Raw genomic sequence first — 20253 nt, 5'->3', positions numbered from 1 at the left:
CATGGTGGGGTACTGATTAGGGGCTGGGCTTTCTACTCCCCGTTAAATTAACCAAACACCAAACTCACTGCCATCAGGTCAATGCCCAACTCATAGTGACTGACCCAAGAGGGCAGGGAAGGGCAGCCCCTGGGGATTTCTGAGACTGCAACTCTTTTTTGTTTTAATTATTTTGGGGATGGCTCTTACGACTCTTTTCACAATCCATCCATTCATCCATTGTGTCAAACACATTTACATATTTGTTGCCATCATTGTTTTCAAAACACTTTCTACTTGAGCCCTTGGTATCAGCTCCTCATTGCCCCCCCCCCCCGCCCCTCTCCCTCACAACCCCTTGATAATTTTTTCTTTTTGGTCATGTCTTACACTATCCGATGTCTCTCCCTTCACCCACTTTTCTGTTCTCCGTCCTCCAGGTAGGGGATTATATGTAGATCATTGTGATTGGTTCCCCCTTTCTCCCCTCACCTTCCCCTTCCCCTCCTGGTATCAATACTCTCGTTATTGGTCCTGAAGGGTTTATCTGTCCTGGATTCCCTGTGTGTCCAACTCTGATCTGTACCAATGTACATGCTCTGGTCTAGCTGGATTTGTAAGGTGAATTGGGATCATGATAGTAGGGTGGCAGTGGGGGTGGCATTAAAGAACTAGAGGAAAGTTGTATGTTTCATAAGACAACCCTGACTGGCTCGTCTCTTCCTTGTGACCCTTCTGTAAGCAGATGTCCAGTTGCCTACAGATGGGCTTTGGGTTCCACCTCTGCACTCTCCCTCATTCACACTGGTATAATTTTTTGTTCTTTGATGCCCATCGACACCTTGTGATCACACAGGCTAGTGTGCTTCTTCCATGAGGCTTTGTTGCTTCTAGCTAGATGGCCCCTTGTTTACCTTCAAGTCTTTCAGACCCCAGACACTATCTCTTTTGATAGCTGCGCACCATCAGCTTTCTTTACCACATTTGCTTATGCACCTGCTTTGAGACTGCAACTCTTTAGGGGAGGAGAAAGCCCTGTCTTTCTTCTGTCTTTCCCCCTACTAGCCTTGTGGACCACGGCCACATGAATAACCACTCTGCTACCATTAAGTGTTGTGGGTTGTTCTGATTTGGCATCAACTTGATGGTGGGAGGTTGGTTTTGGTTTGGGGATGTCAGATGACTTACTAAGATAGGGCCAAGATTTCTCCAATAGAGAGGATGGGGAGGGGACCAGAACACGCCTTACATTAGGTTGAAACTCATGTCCTTGTCCTTGAAGGGCTAAGGATGGGTGTGGAGGGGTCAAGGAAGATGGCTGGGGGCTGTAAGGGTCCTGCCTGCAGAGAGGTCAGGTGGGAGGTCTGCTGATAAGATAGCCTTCCTGGAACGTGACCCTCAGGCTGGAAGGATGACCAGAACAGGACTTTCAGAAGGAAGGTGCCCCACCCAGGTAGCTCAGAGGCAACTCTGTGTAGAGTAGGTTAGGCTGCTAACCACAAAGTCAGCAGTTCAAAACTATCAGCCATTCCCTGGGAGCAAGATGAGGCTCTCTACTCTGGTAAAGAGTTACAGTCTCCGAAACTCGCAGGGCTGATTCTACTTTGTCCTATAGGGTCAAAAGTGACTCAATGGCAGTGAGTTTGGTTTTTTAATTTTGGACATGGGGGAGCGGAGCAATTTCATCCGTGACCACACTGAAAGCCACGGATGGATACATGTTGGGTGAATTTTGGTAAAGATGTTGAACGGAGCCCTGGTGGTGCCGTGGTGCTGCCCTGGCCTGCCCACTGAAAGGTAGGCAGTTCAAATCCACGACTCTCTTCCGGAGCCACTCATTCACGTGCTCCCTGCTGTGGAGAATGCGGACTCTGAGGGACCCACAGGACAGGGCTGGAATGCCCCTGTGGGTGTCTGCCACTTCGTTTAAGGGAGCAGTGGAAAGCCCCATCAGTCTCCCTCAGAGCAGCTGGGGGTTCAAACCGCTGACTTTGTGATCAGCAGCCTGCAGAGTGACCCCCCCCCCCAGGGCCCGCTCTGTAAAGATTAAAAACACACGAACAAACCTCATCAAGTCAATGGCAGCTCACAGAAAGTGGTCTTTTCCCTGGGGAGGGGCCATGGTTTTCAACTGTAACCTTGCAGTTAGCAGCCACCCCTGCCCCCCGGGGTTCCTGTCCATGAGTGTACGCCACCGAGGACACCCCGTGGGACAGCTCTACTCTGTTCTGCGTGAATGGGCGTCAAACGCTGCTGGAAAGATCTGGTGATCTTTCCTGTCTCTCCAGGAACATCGTAAAGCCCCCGGCGTGGCCATGCTGTGTGGGAATTCCATGGGGGAGGTTAGTGCTTTTGTTTATTTTTTATTAAAAAGATCATTTTATTGGGAGCTCTTACAACTCTATCAATCCATGCATCAGTTGTATCGGGCATGTTTGTACATATGTTGCCATCGTTCTTTTTCTAGACAGGTACTTTCTATGGATCCCTTGGTAGCAGCTCCTCTTTTTTCCCCTCCCTCTCCCACCCACCCTCGTGACCCCTTGATAAATTATAAATTATGATAGGGCAAGTTAGTTGTAAGAAGTGTTAGCATAAATAAATACCAAAAGAGAGCGCAACCTTTTGCCCCCAGGTGACCTTGAATCTATTTGAAACCCAGTCTGAATGGCAGCTCTTGCCGGAAATCTGATCTCATGTTCCCATCCCCCACCCCAAATCAGACGTTGCACTTCCTTCTGCACAGCTCTGGGCTTCATGGCCATCCTGGTCTGCTGCCCGGGGATCCTCGAGTCTGGCCCTGAGGGTTCGGAGGGACCCCCCTTCCCACTGAGATGCCCCCCCCACATGCTTCCAGAAGATTTTTCACCCACTGGTCTGTGATCTCCCTGCTTTCGGTATCATTGCGTGCCCTGCGAGGGTCTGTGGGAGAATTTATGGACTAGTCTCGGACATATGGGCTAATATCGAACCGATGGATTTGATTTGGACTGGGCCGGGATGTTTTCTTAATATACAATTACTCTTGGATATAAAAGTCTCTCGTACACACATGTCTCTGGATTTGTTTCTCTAGTCAACCTGGACTAACACATCTTGGTACCGGGCGATGGGACCTTGCCCTGAGTACCAATTCTGATACAGGCTCCCCCACCCCCGTGTCTCTGGGTCCCTCCAGCCCCTGGACTGTGGGGCGAGAACTTCTTCTCCGGAACTGGGAGGTGGGCCCGAGAAGACACCGAGGTCCACACGGGTGAAGCTACTGAAGCTTTGGAGCAGAGGGTGGCCTCCAGGCCAGCAGGTCAGTGGTCCAGCCCTGTGGCCCTGGCAGGCTGCAGACCCTGCTTTATGTTGCATTCAGCCAGTCGGTTCTCCTGGGTCTCCAGGCTGCCAGGACGATGGCTGGGTGGTTCTACTGGGGCACTGGGCAGGTACCAAGGGCCCAGCCCGCCCACCCCCAGCCCTTGCCCTCCATGCCCACTCCCGTGGACAGACGTTGTTCTTCCAGAGAGAACTTTAGTTAGTGCAGGGGGCTGGGGCTCACGGTTGAATAAAGGGTGCTGGGGTCTCCCCATCCTAGATCGGGAGCTTTAAACTCCGGGAACCTCATCTGTGCCTGGATCTCCTGTGACCGCTTAATGCTTTTGAACCTGGGGCCCCTACTAGCGCCTCTTGGGGGACCAGAGGGACTGGGAGGTTCCCGCTGAAAGGTCAGGACGCCTGGGGTGTGGTGGCGTGACAACGCCGGGAGGACACCTTCTCCCACGCTGTGCCGCTGCAGGGCTAGCCCTTTAAACCCCAGACTATGATGTCACCAACAGGCAGCGAGGGACGGGCGGGCGGGGGACTGCAGGCCGAGGACGGAGGGCGGACTGCATCTCCCAGCAGCCCTGCCTCGCCGCAGACCATTAACCTGTCCGCTACCGGTTTCCCGCGGGCTTCCAAGCGTCCAGCCTTTCTGGGGTGGGGGTGTGGAGCGGGGTCCCCAGGGCGGTCGCCCGGGGAGGAGCAGGTCCTGCGAGTCCTTGGGCCCCGCAGAGGTGGCCGTCCCGTTTCCTGCCCCCCCCCCCAGCTTCCTGGTGCCCCCTCCTGAGGCTTGCTCATTGGCCATGCAAACTCCTTTCCAGAAGCCGGGGGTCCGTGCAGCGCCAGCGAGACCCGCGGCCCGCGCCGCTCGCTGCTCCCGGGAGCTGGGGCGCGCCTCCCTGCCGGGGTCCGAGGCCCGCCGCAGGGTCCCCCCGCCCCGTCCGAGCGCGCCCTTTAAGCGGAGCGGGGACTACATCTCCCAGAAGCCCCCGGGCCCGCCTGACGCAGCCCCGCCCCCCGCCGCGGGGGGTGCGGGCCGGGCGGGGGGAGGTGACTTGATGTCATCCGGAGCAGCTGGGCGCGGGTGCCGGTGCGCACCGAGCGGGGCTCCGCGGCGCTGCGTCGGCTCGAGCCCCCGACTCTGGGCAGAGGTCCGCGCTCCGCCGGGGCAGCCTGGAGCCCGTTGAGCGCCCGCGCCCCGGCTCGGGGCTGAACTGGGGGGATGCCCCAGCCCCCTGAAACCCGCGGGAGAACCCAGGAGCGCCTCCGCCCAGCCCCGGCGCCCTGAGTGCCGCCGCCGCCGCTGCTTCCGCGGGCAGCCCCTGGGGCTTGGGGCCAAAGTCGGTTTCTGAGAAGTGAGTGTAGCTCCGATGGCGGGTGTGTGTGTGTGTGTGTGTGTGTGTGTGTATGGATAAGGGGGCGAGTAAGGTGGGGGAGGGTGGTCGAGTCCCAGGAGGGGGATGGCAAGGAGAGGGGGGGCCGTTGGAGGAGCTGGGTTGTGGGCCTGGGGCCTCGTTCTGCAAGGGGCGAGGGAGGCTGGGGGTGGGGGGAACCCGGGGGCCTTTTCTCTGTAAGGGGGCCAGGGAGAGGCTGCCCCTCTGTTTGGGGTCTGGGCCTGGGTGGGAGTGCAGAGGAGAGGGCTTGTACTGCAGCCCCCCAGAGCCTCCAGCAAGACTGACCCGTGCACCGTCTCCTTCTCCCCAATTTCCTTTTCTGTAGAGTCAGGTGGGACCCTACCCTGACTGTGGGACTCCAGGAGGGACCTGACACCTGAGCCATCCTTCTCTCTAGCCTGCCTGCCCCCCAGGACTGGGAAGCTGCCGGAGGCCCTGGGGGGGGGCCAGGACTGTGGTTGTGCCCCCCCCCTCACGCCCGGGACAGGATGGGCCCCAGTTAGTAAGCCTAGTCTCAGCCAGCATCCTCTCCAGGTCCAGAGAGACCCCTGAAGGCTTTGAAGTCTTGACCACTGCCTGGCCACCATGGAGACAAAGCTACCCCCTGCGAGCACCCCCACCAGCCCCTCTTCCCCGGGGCTGTCGCCCGTGCCCCCTCCCGACAAGGTGGACGGCTTCTCTCGCCGCTCCCTGCGCAGGGCCCGGCCCAGGCGCTCACACAGCTCCTCCCAATTTCGATATCAGAGCAGCCAGCAAGAGCTCACACCGCTGCCCCTGCTCAAAGGTGAGCTGGCCCCGTCCCTGTGGGGCGCCAGCGCGGTCTGCCTGCCCCTGCCCCCCCTTTGCTGATGCATGTCCTGACTGGCCTGTCATCCTTAGGGGTGGGGCCTCTGCCCATAGCACCACCCTGGGGGGCTGACCAGGGCCAAGGGTGGGGCAGAGGCTGGCCTCCAGGAGGCCACTCCTGCCCAGCCGCCTGGCATCAGTCCTGTGCAGTCCCCCACGCCAGGTGTTAAGGCCTGACTGGCCCAGCGGGAGGGGAGCCTAGGAGGCCTGCAGGCTCCTGGGACAGGGTGTGAGAGGTTAGGCCCTCGCTGCCCAGCCTGCCTCAGGAGGGGATGGGATGGGAATGGCTGGCTCCCTGGAGGTGGGATGGGGTGGGGTGGCTCACACCTCTCGCTCCTCAGATGTCCCCGCCTCGGAGCTGCACGACCTGCTGAGCCGCAAGCTGGCCCAGTGCGGAGTGGTCTTTGACTTCTTGGACTGCGTGGCGGACCTGAAGGGGAAGGAGGTGAAGCGGGCGGCCCTCAACGAGCTGGTGGAGTGTGTGGGGAGCACGCGGGGTGTCCTCATCGAGCCTGTCTACCCGGATGTCATCCGCATGGTGAGCGCAGCGGGCCCCAGGGTGCTGGGGGCAGGGAAGGAAGGGTTTGTATGAACCTGGGCCTCCCACCCGCCACCCTCAAGGTGCCCCGTGGCACACCTGGGCTCCGCTTTCCCCGGAGCTTGGAGCGTCCTTCCCGACAGCTCTCGCCTTCCATGGGTCCCTTTCCACCAACCCCCCTCTTGGCCTCTGAGCCGCAACTGTTTCCCGTGCCCACCCTGTCTCCCATATCACCTGCCCTGGTCCCCACTGGGCCTGACTCCACAAGGCGGGCAGTTAATGAGGCACTGACAAATCACTCTCTTGGAACCAGGGACTTTCCCCCTCTCCCGCCCCCCCAAATCCCCCCCCCCCCCGGCAAGCTTCTGTCTTCACAGCTTTTCCTTCAAGACCCCTGCCCCTGCCCCTCAGATCTCGGTGAACATCTTCCGGACCCTGCCACCCAGTGAGAACCCCGAGTTTGACCCTGAAGAGGACGAGCCCAACTTGGAGCCTTCGTGGCCACACCTGCAGGTAGGAAGCACTGGGAGGGGGGAGGGGGTGGGGGGCTAGGTGAGCGGGAGAGCCCCTGGACATTGTGGGTCATACCTGTTTGACCTCCGCCCCCAGCTGGTCTATGAGTTTTTCCTGCGTTTCCTGGAGAGCCCAGACTTCCAGCCCTCCGTGGCCAAGAGATACGTGGACCAAAAGTTTGTCCTGATGGTGAAGGCGGGCGCCCAGGCTGGGGGGGTGGCGGCGGGGGCAAGGGCAGCGGGACAAGGAGGGCAGCTGCCCGGCCTTGGCCTCCTGCCTGACCTCTGGCCCCCGCCCGGTCTCCCAGCTCCTGGAGCTGTTTGATAGCGAGGACCCCCGGGAGCGTGAGTACCTGAAGACCATCCTGCACCGGGTCTACGGCAAGTTCCTGGGGCTGCGGGCCTACATCCGTAAACAGTGCAACCACATCTTCCTGCGGTGAGGGGCTGCGGGGGGCACACGTGCAGGGGAGCCGTGGGGCGGTGGGGCGGCCAGGTCTCTCTGCCTGTTGAGTCCGTCTGACAGGCGAGAAAGCGTGGGCCCAGAGAGGACGTAGGGCCCAGCATGGGGTTCTGACCGTTTTCACGCTGGTCCAGTGGACCCAAGATAGACTAGCGTTGTGTCCCACACCTGGACCACGTGGCTCTGGAGCTGGGTGTCCGGCATGTGTATTTGGAGCCAGGCTCTGTGGGGCTCTGAGGGGAGGTCCTGCCTGGCTGCTCCTACAGCAGGCCCTCTGGTGCCCTCACCGAGGGACCTCAAACACAGCCCTGAAGACCGAGGGAGGGAGGCCTGTGGGCCCAAGGCCAGGACGCGTCCCCTCAGCTTGTGGCAGTTCGAAACAGCCCCGGTGTGACCCCTGGCCTGTGAGAGGAGCCCGGAGTCCTCTCCGTCCTCTACTGACTGACTTTGTCAGTGGCAAACCACCTGCACTTCAGTCCAAGCCTCAACATCTCTGTCTGTCTAGAGGGTCGAGGAGCACGTCGGGCGTTGCTGACCACTGTGCCTCCTGAGAGGCCTGCTGCTGCTCAGTTTCCGGAACAGAGTGCACTGCGCACTTGGGCACACCAATGCTGTCTCTGTTTGAATCCTCACCGGCCCCACCACGTGGGACCGTTTTGGGGACCCAGGGAGAATGCTCTAAACGCCTGTTGATGTTTGCCCTTTGGCGACAGGCAGAGGCGTGGCGGCCTGCTGAGTGGGGTGGGTGGCAGGCTTCCAAGATGAGCTAGGTGCTTCTCAGCAGAGAGGGTTGCTGGAACTCAGAGTGACAGAAGGTGGCTGGGCAGAGCAGGGGCCTTGATCCTCAGGGCCTGCGTCGCTGGGTACTGGGCTGGCCTGGAGCAGGAGCCGCGGGCCGGCCTGACCCTCTGGCCCCTCTGCAGGTTCATCTACGAACTGGAGCACTTCAACGGGGTTGCTGAGCTCCTGGAGATCTTGGGCAGGTGAATCTCTGGGGGCCCCGAGACAGGGCGGGCTTCTGAGGGGGGCAGAGACTGGGGCCCGGTCGGCCCTCTGAGCCCGCCCCTCTGGCCCTTCCTCAGCATCATCAATGGCTTTGCACTGCCCCTGAAGACTGAGCACAAGCAGTTCCTGGTCCGGGTCCTGATCCCACTGCACTCTGTCAAGTCCCTGTCGATCTTTCACGCCCAGGTGAGACCCAGGCCAGACCCTGCCCACCAGGGGGCACCCCTCCCGTCCGGGGACCTGGGACTCTCCAGCAGAGCCTTGTGCCGAACAGCCCCCTGTATTCCCAGCTGAACACACTACTGGTCCCTCCTAAAACCCGACCAGACTCCCTGCCATCGAGGTGATGCCCACTCAGCGGCCCTATAGGACAGAGTAAAACAGCCCTTGTGGGCTCGAGACTGAACTCTCTTTGGGAGTGGAAAGCCCTGTCTTCCCCCCAAGGTCCTGCCTAGATGCTCAGGAAAAGCAGGCAAGTCAGTGTAGGGGGACACACCTGAGCCCTTGCTATGGCTGTTCCTGGGTGGCCAGTCCCTGGCTCCCATCCTCCCTGACTCCCCTCCTCCATCGTCTTCCTCCCCTACAGCTGGCATACTGCGTGGTGCAGTTCCTGGAGAAGGATGCCACGCTCACGGAGCACGTGAGTCCTGCAGAGGGGAGGGTGCCCGCTCCCCCCGCCCCCCTGTCCTCCCAGGGCTGACCCTGATGCCGCCACCCCACAGGTCATCCGAGGGCTGCTCAAGTACTGGCCCAAGACCTGCACCCAGAAGGAGGTACAGGACGGTGCTGAGGCTGCTGCCGGGGCGGTGGGGGGGCCCAGGCGGGCGGGCGGGGTGTGAGTGCTGCCCCTCTGCCCCCTCAGGTGATGTTTCTGGGGGAAATGGAGGAGGTCCTTGATGTCATTGAGCCCTCCCAGTTCATCAAGATTCAGGAGCCCCTCTTCAAACAGGTGGCTCGCTGTGTCTCCAGCCCCCACTTCCAGGTATGACCCGGGCAGGGGGACCGAAGGGCTGGACTACTGTTGCTCCCAGGGCCCCCGGTGTCCCTCTTATGGGCCCCGCGGTAGGGCAGGAGACCCGGGGCTAGCATCAGTCTGCTTTGGCCCCCATGGCGCCTTCCCAGGTGGCAGTGCGGGTGGGAGAGGCTGTGAGTGTCAGCCCACATTCCCACTTCACCTGAAGTGGCCCTTACTCCATGGCAGGGCCAGCCGGGTTCCCTACACCCAGGGTTCCTGCAGGTGTGCTCAGACCCCACTGTTCAGGGGAACCCTCACTTGGTGGAAGTCCCTCCAGCCCCCCGGCTTTGTTGAATGCCCCCAAAGCGTAGTCTCACAGCAGCCCTGTGCAGGCAGGCCCCCCTGCCTGCCCATAGCAGTCCTGGCCCAGGGAGCCGGAGACTAAGGCAGAGGGCAGCTGCCTTGCCCTGGGGTGCGTGGCCAGCTCGAAATGGAGCTGGGGCTTACCTGTGAGGGCTGCAGGGGGGGGTGTCCCATGAGCCCCGAGGGCTGGGGGCCACCGGCAGGACCCCCATTGTGTGGCTCGCCGGCCCAGGTGGCAGAGCGTGCTCTGTACTTCTGGAACAACGAGTATATCCTGAGCCTCATCGAGGACAACTGCCACACAGTGCTGCCCGCTGTGTTTGGGACCCTCTACCAGGTCTCCAAGGAGCACTGGAATCCGTGAGTGAACGGGCAGGGAGGGGGGGGGCATGCTGTGACTCAGCTGGGCAGAGGGCGGTGGGTGGGCAAGGGGATGGGGCTCTAAGCTCCTCACACCACCACCCCCCCGGCCCCGGCCAGAACCATCGTCTCTCTGATCTACAACGTGCTCAAGACCTTCATGGAGATGGACGGGAAGCTGTTTGACGAGCTCACGGCCTCCTACAAGCTGGAGAAGCAGCAGTGAGTGTAGGGGCTGGCCGGGAACGGTAGGGCAGCAAGGAGCCATATCCTCGGGGTGGGGGACACACGAGCATCCCCCCTGTGATGACAGTGATGTTTCACGTCGCTTCCGTTCCTGCTGAGCTCGGGCCCGACTGCCCTCAGCACCCTCAGATCTTGCTCCATGTAGTTCTCCTGCCTCCCTGCAGCCACGGGACCCCTTCTGCCCGGGCCTGGCAGGGCCTTCTTGCTGCCCCGGGGCTCTCGGCCCTCTGCAGCAGGGGTTGGCAGGGTCCAGCTTCATCCTCTCCCCACAGGGAGCAGCAGAAGGCCCAGGCGCGCCTGGAGCTGTGGCACGGCCTGGAGGAGCTGGGACTGCGCCGGTTACAGGGCACGCAGGGGGCTAAGGAGGCCCCCCTCCAGCGGCTCACCCCCCAGGTGGCCACCACTGGGGGTCAGAGCTAGAGTTCCCACAAGAGGAGAGCGGAGCCCAGCCCCTCCACCCCTCCTCTATCCAGAGACTCGGCTTCCCCCTGACCAGGCAGGGGACTGAGGATGCCCTGCCTGGCCCAAGAAGGCAGCTTTCCCAGAGGGCAAGGGCAGATGGTGGTCTAGGTCGGGGAAGTGCCCAGGCCCTCGTGACAGGACTTGACCAGGCCAAGCTTGACCAGGAAGCCGCTGCTGGGGACCCGCCCTGCCGCACTGCTGGGCCCCGGCCAGCTGCAGGCAGGTTCCTGGCCCCGCTCCCAGCCGCCTCCCGCACCTGCCCCTCCCTCGTGCCAGCACGAGGCCCTCCAAACCCACCATGGGATCCATGGTCTATTTATTCTACCCCCTCCACAGACGTGGGCCTGGGCTGCCCGGTCCGCCCCTCCTCGCCCCGGACGTCCGCACCCCCTTTTTATTTATTGGGCAGGGGGAGGGGTGAGGGCACAGAGAGCAGAGACACCCCCCCAGTGTCCTGGGGTGGGGGTCCCGGTCTAGCCCCCTCCCCTGGCCGGGGGTGGACGCAATAAAGAGAGACTCTCGGAGCTTCATCCTTTATTTAGCTGGGGCTGGGAGGTGTGGGTGGCAGAGGCTGGGAAGAGGCCACCCCTATCTAACCTGTGGTCCCCGTATCTAAAAGGGCGAGAGCACCATGCACCCTTCCCTCAGAAAAGCCAGCTGCAAGCTCTTGCCCGGGCTGGGGGTTCCCAAGGCCCCCCACCCCCAGAGCCCTCCCTCCATCAGATGCCCGAGGGCAGGAGGCGGAGCTGGGAGGGTCTAGTGTCGGGAGAGGCGGCACATGTCGCACTGGCAGGTCCTGGCCGTGAAGAAGTCCAGGTCCTCCCACTGGCCACCCACACACTGCAGCCGGACCTTCACCTGGGGCAGAAGGGGGGCACCTTCTAGCGCCCAAACGCCAGGTCCCTGCCCCACCCCTGCCCCCCAGGCGGGCGCTGTGAGCCCGGCTCTCACCTTGCTCAGGCCGCGGATGGTACAGCATTGTGAGACGGAGGTGATGTTGTGGCGGTAGTCACTGGCCACCAGCACGGAGAGCCTAGAGGGGAAGGCGCTGGACTCGCAGTGGCCCACGCAGGCCTGCGCCACATGGGAGCCCTGGCAGGTGCCTTGGCGGTCACTTCGCACCGTCACGTTGAAGGCTGCGTGGGAGAGGCATGCCCAGCTGTGGTCTGAGCTCCCCGAGGCTCTGAGGAGGGGCTGCCTGCCACCCGGGACACCGGGTTACTCACCGTGCAGGTGGCAGCCTGGGGTGGTGGCCGCCCCAGCCCAGCCTCGGTGGAGTGCCAGGGCCAGCAAGCAGAGGAGCAGGGTTTGGGAGCACGCCATGGGCACCTGCAGCGGAGGGACTCTGTACTTGGTGTGCAGGCTGTGGGTGCCTGCTGATGGCACAGGCAGGGGCTGGCAAGGCAGGGCTGTGTGTGCCCACCTGGGGTCACTGATGGTGTGTGTGAACTGCTGAGCGTGTGCAGTGAGCCTCCCTCAGCGGCAGCTGGGCCTCCCAGTACCTCCCGCCTGGCCCCACTGGCTCACCACTTCCGAGGCGGCAGGACTGGCGTGGCTGTGGGCTCTGCTCCCCGGCTCAGATGGGCTGGATCCTGGCTCCACTGGTTCTGCTCTGGGTTTTTATTCCCCTCTGGGAGCTCCGCCTTCGGAGCTTGGCTCTCACGCCCCCTGCCTGCCTCCCCAGCTAGAGGCCTAGAGCAGGACCACCTGGGGAGCCTGCTGGAGGTCAGGGTACCGGGTGGGGGGGAGTAAAGACCCTGGGGCCAGCTGGGTCTCATCTGATGCGACCTCGGACAGGACCTCACCACCTCAGCTACCAAGCTCAGCCTGCAGAGAGCAAGCAGGGTCTCCTGGCAAGTGTGATGGTGGGATAGGGGAGCATGCGTGGGGTATGTGTGTATGTGTGTACTTGTACAGTGTCACTGGGTGATTTGTGCTGAGGGGAGGGGCCTTTAGTCCCTGGGATCATGGCACCTGACTCCTGAAAGAGCCCCTGCTGCCAAGCTAGGCCAATCGGCTCCTTTTGCCAGTGGCTAGTGCCTAGAGAAGGGGACTCCCTGAAGGTCGCCCGGCCAGGCGATGTGAGGGCTGGCAGCAATCCCGGTCACCTGTCACCTCAGTGCTGAACCACACTAGGGACCAGGGGGTGGAAAGTGGGGGTCAGAACCCCACCAGAGCTGGAAGATTTTCTGAGCCAGATCCCAGGAAGAGGAACCAGATAGGGGAGCCACTACCCAAGGCCCCGCCTGAGGCTGGTGGGAGCAAAGGCCACTGGTCTAGTCTCCGGGGCCAGTGTACTATGCCTGTAGGTGTGTTTGGGGCACCAAGGCGGTCACCCTGCCCCTCTTTCTCAGACACTGCCCCCACCCAGTCCTGTTCTCACGTGCTTCTTGCACTGTGAGGTGGTGTGGTGGTGGTGGGAGACAGGCCCAAGATGCAGGGGCTCTGAGCAGCCTCCCACTCCTGCGGGGTTCCCGCTGGCCTCCAGCTCGGGCTCGGGATCTCACAGGTTGTCCGCCCCATGCCGGCCGTCCTCACACCGGAGACCATTCTAGGCTCTCAGAATGAGGCAGGGGCTCAGAGGTGGCACCAAGTGGGAATGGTGGCATAGGTGTCTTTTCAACAACAAATGTACAAAGCAGTTTTTTTCTGAGTTCATGGGTCCCAGCCGGGCCCGTTATATGCAGTCAAAGCCCAGGTGCCCTATCTCGAAGCCCAGCCTCTGCCACCCTCCAGGGAAACTGGTTACTGAATCTCCAGACAGGTGACAAGCTGCCCTTTGGGGTCAAACTGGGTGACATGGGGGAAGATGGGGCTCCAGAAGGTATGTCTCATAAGACCCCTGGTGTCCCCCTACACACACACGAAGACGTGGGGGGCTTTGGGGCAGACCCTCTGTGTCTTGGGGGGCAGCTTTGCTCTCTCACTACTGCGTGAAACCCTACCGATAACTCTTCATCCATACTTGACTGTCGCCAGGACCCTAAGTGCTGAGACAGGTCAGCACTGGCTCTTGGGCAGGGCCATTTGGCAAGTGCTGCTCTTTATTCAGTGTTCAAATTGGGAAAAACAAGGGATGACCCAAGGGGCAGGGGTGGGGACAGCCCACAAGGGGACAGAGCTGTCGGGGTCTCCTCCCGCTTGGTGGGCTGTTGTAAGGGGAGGGAAGTGGGGCGGACTAGGACAGGCTGGGGTGGGTCCTCGCTGCATTCAGAAGGCTCACAGGCTGTCCTTTCGGAAGAAGTAGCGGAATGGGAAGAGCGAGCTGTGGATGAGAGTGGAGGGTGGGGAGCCCCATTAGTTCTTCCTCGCCCTCTGGGGCACTCGGGCTCCGGGGCAGCACATTTGAGACTGGCCTCGGTCCTGGGGGCGCTGAGCTGCCGCCTGAGAGAGTTACTAAAAGCTCTCCGACAAGAGGCCTCTGAAAACCACCCGGTGATCCTGAGGGAAGACTGGGCGAGGCCCTGCCCGCAGCCAAGTCACCTGAAGGCCCCGGGAGTGACAATGGTCTCCCATCCAGCCCACTGGCTGGGCACACCAGGGAAGGGTGGGGGTGAGGGGTATAACATTCCGCAGACAATTGAGGCCCTTGCTGCCACCTTCCATCTGCCCTTTCTCTGAGGCAAGATTTGAATCCCTGTGGGTTTATCTGCTTCCTTTTCTGTTCTTTGAGACGGAAGGAGGCAGGCCCGCGAGCTAGAGTTGCCAGCCCATTGTCTGCCCTGGGAAGGAAGGCTGTCCTACCTCAGAAACCCAAAGAAGCCAGTGGGCCCCAGCTCTGGAGGGTCACCAGGGGGAGGCGGGCTGTCCGGCTGTGGCAAGGGAGCCGTCTTCTCTGCCAGGCTGTCTCCCAACTTAGGGTCTGCAAGGAAGACACGCAGGAGGGGGGGAGTTGACAGGCTGCTGAGAGCAGCAGGGGCTCCAGCAAAGGCAGCCTCACACCAGGCCATGTCTGGGGCCCGGGGAGCCATTTATCCCGGCCATCCCAACTGCACCCCGGATCCGGAAGCTGTGATTCTGAGCTCAGAGAACGTTCAGTCCACAGCCAGGCCTGCGAGCTCTCTGTACAGTTCCAGACGTGGAGGGCTGGAACTCTCCACTCGGGGGAATCTTGGGCTGCTGCCCAACCCCCAGCAGGCCTTCCCTGGGCGCCCCACCCAGCCTGGAAGCTCGGCAGGCCCCTCCCACTCTGTCCTGGGAAGCTCACTGGGCCCCACCCGTGTCACTGCCTCGCCACCTCTCACCCTCATGGGCAGCTGGGGGCTCCAGGGCAGGTCCCACACTGGTGCCCTGCCCAGGGCCCGCTCCTGCTGCTGTGCCCTCGATGGGCCCTTACTGAGGGCAGGGAGGACCTACCCTGCTCCAGGACATCGGTGCTTTCCAGTGCTGGGGTCTTTGGCCACTCCTGGTGGGTTCTTCGTTCCCTGTTCTGATAAAAAGACGGGGTCACCTGCACCTTCCCTCCCAGTGGAGGGAGTGACCTGGACGTCTGCAGGGAGCTGACCTCACACAGCACTGGTTTGGGGTGCTCGGCTCAGGCCTGTTCTCCCTTCCTTCCCAGAGGCCTGAGCAGTGCCCCTCCCACACCGGAAGCCTTGAGAGCTAAGAGCTGGGTCTCAGCTACCATTCCATGTCGCTGAGTGCCAAAACCTGCCAAGAGCTGAACACGGAGGTTTTGACAGTCACACCGAGGAGGGTCACCTGACTCAGTTCACTCGCTTCCTCACTGCCATTAAGTCTGTGCCAACTTGAAGCAACCCTATGGGGCAGCACCCAGCTGCCCATATGCGTGTCCAGGGCTGTAGAACTTCACGGGCACGGCCAGCCCCAACCTTTGCCTTTGGAGCACCTGTTGGGTTCAAACTACTGACCTTGCGTTCAGCCCTAGGTGTGACCTACTGTGCCTGGAGAGACGTGTGAGAGGTGGTAGACTACACTGCAGCTCAAGAGCATGTGTGTGGACGCGAAGGTGGCCCTTGTGGGAGCAGGTGCAGTCGGTGCAGGAGGCAGCAGGCGCAGGTGAGGTCTGAATGGGGCTTTGCCATAAGGTGGGGGTGAGGAGAGGGATCAGCGACACAGAGGATTCTGGGTAGGGACATGCCGTGTGAGGCACAATGCCCAAACGGGCAAATGCCCTCAACACCACTATGACATAAGAGGTCAACCCAGCAGGGTGACATCGTGCCTGTGTGGGGCTTGATGAGCTCCCTTTGGACTTTGAGGGGGACAGCCCACAGTCCACAGCCGGTTCTTAGCCCAACCCCTTCTCCAGGGGATGCTGGAGGATGTGCACGAGGGGGCTTCATAGAGTGTGTGAGCTGGTGGCTCGCCACCTCCTCTTTGGGTGAAGATCTGGCTAGTGAGGGAGCACAGCTGGTCAAGGTGGGCCTGGGCGGCAGAGGCCTGGCAGCTTCCCAGGAAGGTAGTCCTGTCCTAAGCACAAGCTTCAGGCCCAAAGGGCAGATCGTTCTTAGACGAGCTTCTCCAGTCAGACCACAGGAGCATATTTCTGCAGAAGCGCCGCCTTCCTGGACAGTGGTGTGGTGGGATTCTGGTTTCCAGCTTCAGGGAACGGCTCGTACAAACTTAAGAAAACACTGCTTGGGGCTTACCATCTGCTGCCAGGAGAGGTGCTGGTAGGAGCCTCTCCTGAGGAAGATGCAGGGGCACCAGGAGAGGAGCTCTCTCTGACCCAGGGGAGCCACCCTCCTAAGACAGCTTAGCTCTCCCGAAACCCCCAAAGTCCTAAGGGAGGAACAACCCTCTCGCCTGAGATGGGATGGAGTGGACCAGGCAGGAACCCCCCAACACAAGGTTGTCCTCCTTGGGTTCTGGGCCAGCCTGGTCAAGCAAAGGTGGCCAAAGAGCCAAGAGCGAGAGCGCCGATTCTGCTCCGGGCCCTGTGTCTGCTCACCCCGTTTTCATCTGAAATCCCAGGGGCCACGGCTTTGCGTCTCACGCCCCCCACCCAGCCCCAGTCAGATTGGCATGGAGGCCTTTGGCGTTCCCAGCACAAGCTCCTAATGTGTTCAGACGGGCATGAGCCCCACTGTGACCCGCCCTGAGGGCGGGGAGGACACGAAGCACTGGACCGTAGCCGCAGCCACAAACGCAATCATCCAGCTCAAGGCGCGTACACTGAGAGCCACTGTGCTCACGCTCACTCCGGAGCTCAAATCAATCAGCACGCTCCTCTAGGATCAGGTTGAAAAGGTAATTATGTTGAGTAAGAGGCTGTGGGCACTGTTCGTGAGGGAGATGATGTGTCACACTAAGAATAGGAAGGAGTGAAGGCGAGGGAGTGGGGAAACGTCCCTGAAACATCCTCCTGGTTGTGTAAGCGCCTTTGTTCTCCGGAGCGTCGTGTACTCCGCTTGCACTTTCTCATTTCTTCTCTTTACCTCTCTCCTGGGGAAAGGTGGAGCGGGCTGTCTGCGAGGACAGCATTCACACCCTGCCCACGGAGGCCAGCCATGGTCTAAGTCCCCAAGGGCATATTCTTGCCCCAACTAGATGGAGACAGCACAGTCTTTTAGAAAGAAGCTCACGCCCCTCCTCTACAAGTCACAACGTTTCCATCAGTCCTTCGGATCCTCCAGGTCACGTTTATCTGTGTTGCATGGCTGTGCTGTCCTGTCTCGGCATGACGAGCTGAGCTCCAGGGGCACTGGCTGGTAGTCGCAAAACCATTACCCCCCTTGGCCTTCGGTCTCAGTGGTCTGGGAACCCTCCCCACCCCATCTGGTCCGGGTGAGCTTCTCTGTGGGGCTTTTGTCCCCTTGGTTCCCTGTGCTTCCTGCTATCCCTGCACATGTCAGTCACATCCCTCTCAGTGGGAAAAAGAGCCACACTGCTGGGAGCCTTGAGGGCAGACAGAGCTGATACCCTTGCGTGTACATGGACCAAGAGATGGCATCCGGCGTGGAGGAAGGCTTCTTCACAGCCTTCAAGGTGCCAGTGACGAAGATCAGAAACTGCAGTCTTCAATGCGGACGGCAGCTGATGCAGAGCAGGCCCAAACCTTCACAAGTGCACCAATAGGGCTGTGTTGTTAGGTGGCGTGAGTCGGTTCTGACCCACAGCGCCGTTCCTATGCCGGAGCCCATCTCACGGAGGGCTTTCCTCCCCTTCCCTGCCCCTTTACTAGGCTGACATCACGACACGCCGAAAAGACCAAAGTCGTCCAGTCTTGTCCTCTTCCTTCGATCCACAGTCCATGTTCATGGGAGTAGCAGTAAATTTGCTGCATAAGATCTCTTTAAAGTGTGATGGTGCCCGGCTATCAAAAGACATAGTGTCTGGGGTCTTAAAGGCTTGAAGATAAACAAGCAGCCATCTAGCTCAGAAGCAACAAAGTCCACGTGGAAGAAGCACACCAGCCTGTGTGATCAGGAGGTGTCAAAGGGATCAGGTATCAGGCAACATCAGAACAAAAAAAAATCTTATCATAGTGAATGAAGGGGGAAGTGCAGAGTGGAGACCCAAAGCCCATCTGTAGACAAATAGACATCCCCTTACAGAGGGTTGTGGGGAGGAGATGAGCCAGTCAGGGTTCAGTGTAGCAACAATGTAGCACACAACTTTCCTCTAGTTCCTAAATGCTTCCTCATCACCCTAAACCCCCCCTCCCCCACCACTATCATGATCCCAATTCTACCTTACAGCAAATCTGGCTAGACCAGAGGATGTACACTGGTACAGATAGGAATTGGAAACACAGGGAATCCAGGGCAGATAAGCCCTTCAGGACCAGTGGTGAAAGTGGCGATACCCAGAGGGTGGAGGGAGTGTGTGTGGGGTGGAAAGGGGTAATCGATTACAGGAATCTATATATAACCTCCTCCCTGGGGGGCAGACAGCAGAAAAGTGAGTGAAGGGAGATGTCAGACAGTGTAAGATAAGACAAAATAATAATAATAAAAATAATAAATATAAATTATCAAGGGTTCATGAGAGATGGGGAGCGGGGAGGGAGGGGAAAAATAAGGAGCTGATACCAAGGGCTCAAGTAGAAAACAAATGTTTTGAGAATGTTGATGGCAACAAATGTAAAAATATACTTGATACAATGGATGTATGTATGGATTGTGATAAGAGTTGTATGAGCCCCCAATAAAATGATTTTTTTTAAAAGACCTCTTTATTTTTTTGTTGTTGTTTTGGGGTTTTGTGTGTTTGTTTTAAATCATCATCCATTGTGTCAAGCACATTTGTACATTTGTTGCCATCAATAAAGATCTCTTTAACGTGATGAAGCAAGGCTATCACTTCGAGGCCCAAGAGGTACTCTCAGTGACCTCGCGTGCCTGTGAATGTGACAGTGAGTGGGTAAGGGCAGGGAAGAATCCATGCACTTGAAGTGGTGCTGGCAAAGAATATGGAAAGACCACGGATGGGCAAAAGGACACACATTCCACCAGAGCGCTCCACGGCAGCAGGGCCGGTGAGACTTCGTCTCCAAGACTTTGTAAAAGCCGTCAGGAGAGACCGGTCCCTGGAGAAGGACATCATGCTCAGTACAGTGAAGAGGAAGGCCCTCCACAAGACACCAATGGGCTCAACAGAGGAACGCGTGTGAGGACGATGCAGGCCTGGGTTGGGGTGCTCATTCTGTGTGCCCAGGGAGCCTGTGAGCTGAAACCAACGTGACAGTCCCCAGCGACAGCAACACGGCACCCTCGGTACTCAGCACGCCGTAGACACTCAACAGAAGAGCTGGGCCAATGCCTGTGGCCATGTCTGCCTGACCATCCATCACCTTCATGGTCCTGCAGAGGCGAGGGAGCAACTGTGGTGGGACCAGAGAGGAGCAAGCAAAAAGGAAGGCTCTCTCTCAGGCACGAATGACAGCTCGCTGCTATTTTGAGAGGAGAGAAAAGGAAAGAGCACCACTTAAAAGACAAGTCTGCAAACGATGCCCGTAAATGGAAAGACCTCATAAATGAACTCAGAGGCTGGTGGGGGGGGGGGGGAGACGCTAGCCTGCTACTGCGCCCGCAATGCCATTTCCCTTCTTCTCAACCTCCTGGGCTTACACCTGCCCGCCAGACACTGCTGAACTGAGACCGCAGGGGCTGGAGAGGCACCCGGAGCCTCACCCAGCGCAGACCCACTTTCCGTCTCAGGGTGGAGCGCAAGCAGCAGCTTGGCGAGCCGAGTGGAGAGGAAGCCCCTTTCAACAAGAGGGTGCGCAGCCACTGGGCGCTGGGCTGGGGCAAGGGCAGGGCGGCCACGGGGTGCTCTGCAGACTGTGAAACCCAAGAGGGAGCCCAGTCGATCCCAGCTGCACTTAAGACAAGATGTGCTGGTAAGAGGAACCCCAGCGAACGACCCCATAGCAAGGGCCAAGCACCTCGAAGCTTCCACGTTGGTGCTTACCCGCCTGCTTTTCATGGGGGTCTTCCTCTTGCTGTGGTATTGGCTGGACATCTCCGCCTTGGCCCTAGGGCTGGGGAGAAAAGCCCAGGAAACAGTACAGGTCAGAGGCACCACCCCCACGTTCATGTGAGCATTGACCAAATGAATATTTCAGCAGGCTGGCCAGTTCTCGCCCCACGCCTGGCCTGCAGAACACACTCTCTCCGGGTGTTGCTTCACCCACAGTAAAACCTCAGTTTGAGACACTTAGGGGTCTGAGGGCTGAGGAAGGGGAAAGGCAACTGGCAGCAAGCTTCAGGTTCTGCTTGATCAAGGACCACAACCTACAGAAGGGGCAGACCTGAAGCTTCAGGTCTGTGGAACATGCAGTCCAGTGGAACAGAGCCCTTGCATGCCACCTGGGCCCTAGTCCTCAGGAAGGGGCAGGACTCAGCTGGCATGGCCTG

At 59.7% G+C, this 20253-nt stretch overlaps 3 protein-coding genes across 3 annotated transcripts in view; 1 reads left to right on the top strand and 2 right to left on the bottom strand.

Moving 5' to 3' along the window:
* Positions 1-4344: 4344 nt before the first annotated feature.
* On the top strand, positions 4345-10953 carry PPP2R5B (protein phosphatase 2 regulatory subunit B'beta). Its single transcript, XM_075545457.1, has 14 exons — positions 4345-4640; positions 5005-5463; positions 5867-6063; positions 6475-6576; positions 6673-6765; positions 6884-7014; positions 7962-8021; positions 8121-8229; positions 8630-8683; positions 8766-8816; positions 8906-9025; positions 9594-9721; positions 9842-9943; positions 10240-10953. Exons 2-14 carry the CDS (start codon positions 5265-5267, stop codon positions 10385-10387), a joined length of 1494 nt encoding a protein of 497 aa, XP_075401572.1. The 5' UTR covers positions 4345-4640; positions 5005-5264; the 3' UTR covers positions 10388-10953.
* A 232-nt stretch (positions 10954-11185) lies between these two features.
* GPHA2 (glycoprotein hormone subunit alpha 2) lies at positions 11186-13392 on the bottom strand. Its single transcript, XM_075547538.1, has 4 exons — positions 13375-13392; positions 11656-11824; positions 11381-11565; positions 11186-11287 (listed from the first exon to the last, which is right to left on the bottom strand). The coding sequence occupies exons 1-4, from the start codon at positions 13390-13392 to the stop codon at positions 11186-11188; spliced, it is 474 nt and encodes a 157-aa protein (XP_075403653.1).
* The window catches only part of MAJIN (membrane anchored junction protein), a 38509-nt gene continuing 31531 nt past the window's right edge, over positions 13276-20253 (bottom strand). The window contains exons 8-11 of the mRNA XM_075548014.1: positions 19808-19877; positions 14786-14858; positions 14174-14291; positions 13276-13694 (exon numbers count right to left, since the gene is read on the bottom strand). Coding sequence (XP_075404129.1) covers positions 13649-13694; positions 14174-14291; positions 14786-14858; positions 19808-19877 — 307 coding nt within the window. The 3' untranslated portion in view covers positions 13276-13648. The remainder of the gene's footprint in view (positions 13695-14173; positions 14292-14785; positions 14859-19807; positions 19878-20253) is intronic.

The sequence above is a fragment of the Tenrec ecaudatus genome, chromosome 4 (assembly GCF_050624435.1).
Source record: "Tenrec ecaudatus isolate mTenEca1 chromosome 4, mTenEca1.hap1, whole genome shotgun sequence".
NCBI lineage: Eukaryota > Metazoa > Chordata > Mammalia > Afrosoricida > Tenrecidae > Tenrec > Tenrec ecaudatus.
Note: the sequence above shows the minus strand (reverse complement) of the source record. Positions and strands in the feature narration are given on the sequence as shown.

What these genes read in the sequence shown, in the direction of transcription:
- PPP2R5B (XM_075545457.1), top strand. Translation starts at nt 5,265, where the DNA reads ATGGAGACAAAGCTACCCCCTGCGAGCACCCCCACCAGCCCCTCTTCC. An exon ending in ACCCGGATGTCATCCGCATG is followed by an intron (nt 6,064 to 6,474) that starts GTGAGCGCAGCG and finishes CCTGCCCCTCAG; the next exon opens with ATCTCGGTGAACATCTTCCG. An exon ending in CTTCGTGGCCACACCTGCAG is followed by an intron (nt 6,577 to 6,672) that starts GTAGGAAGCACT and finishes CTCCGCCCCCAG; the next exon opens with CTGGTCTATGAGTTTTTCCT.
- GPHA2 (XM_075547538.1), bottom strand. An exon ending in CCCAGGCTGCCACCTGCACG is followed by an intron (nt 11,566 to 11,655) that starts GTGAGTAACCCG and finishes TCTCCCACGCAG; the next exon opens with CCTTCAACGTGACGGTGCGA. An exon ending in CCATCCGCGGCCTGAGCAAG is followed by an intron (nt 11,288 to 11,380) that starts GTGAGAGCCGGG and finishes CTTCTGCCCCAG; the next exon opens with GTGAAGGTCCGGCTGCAGTG.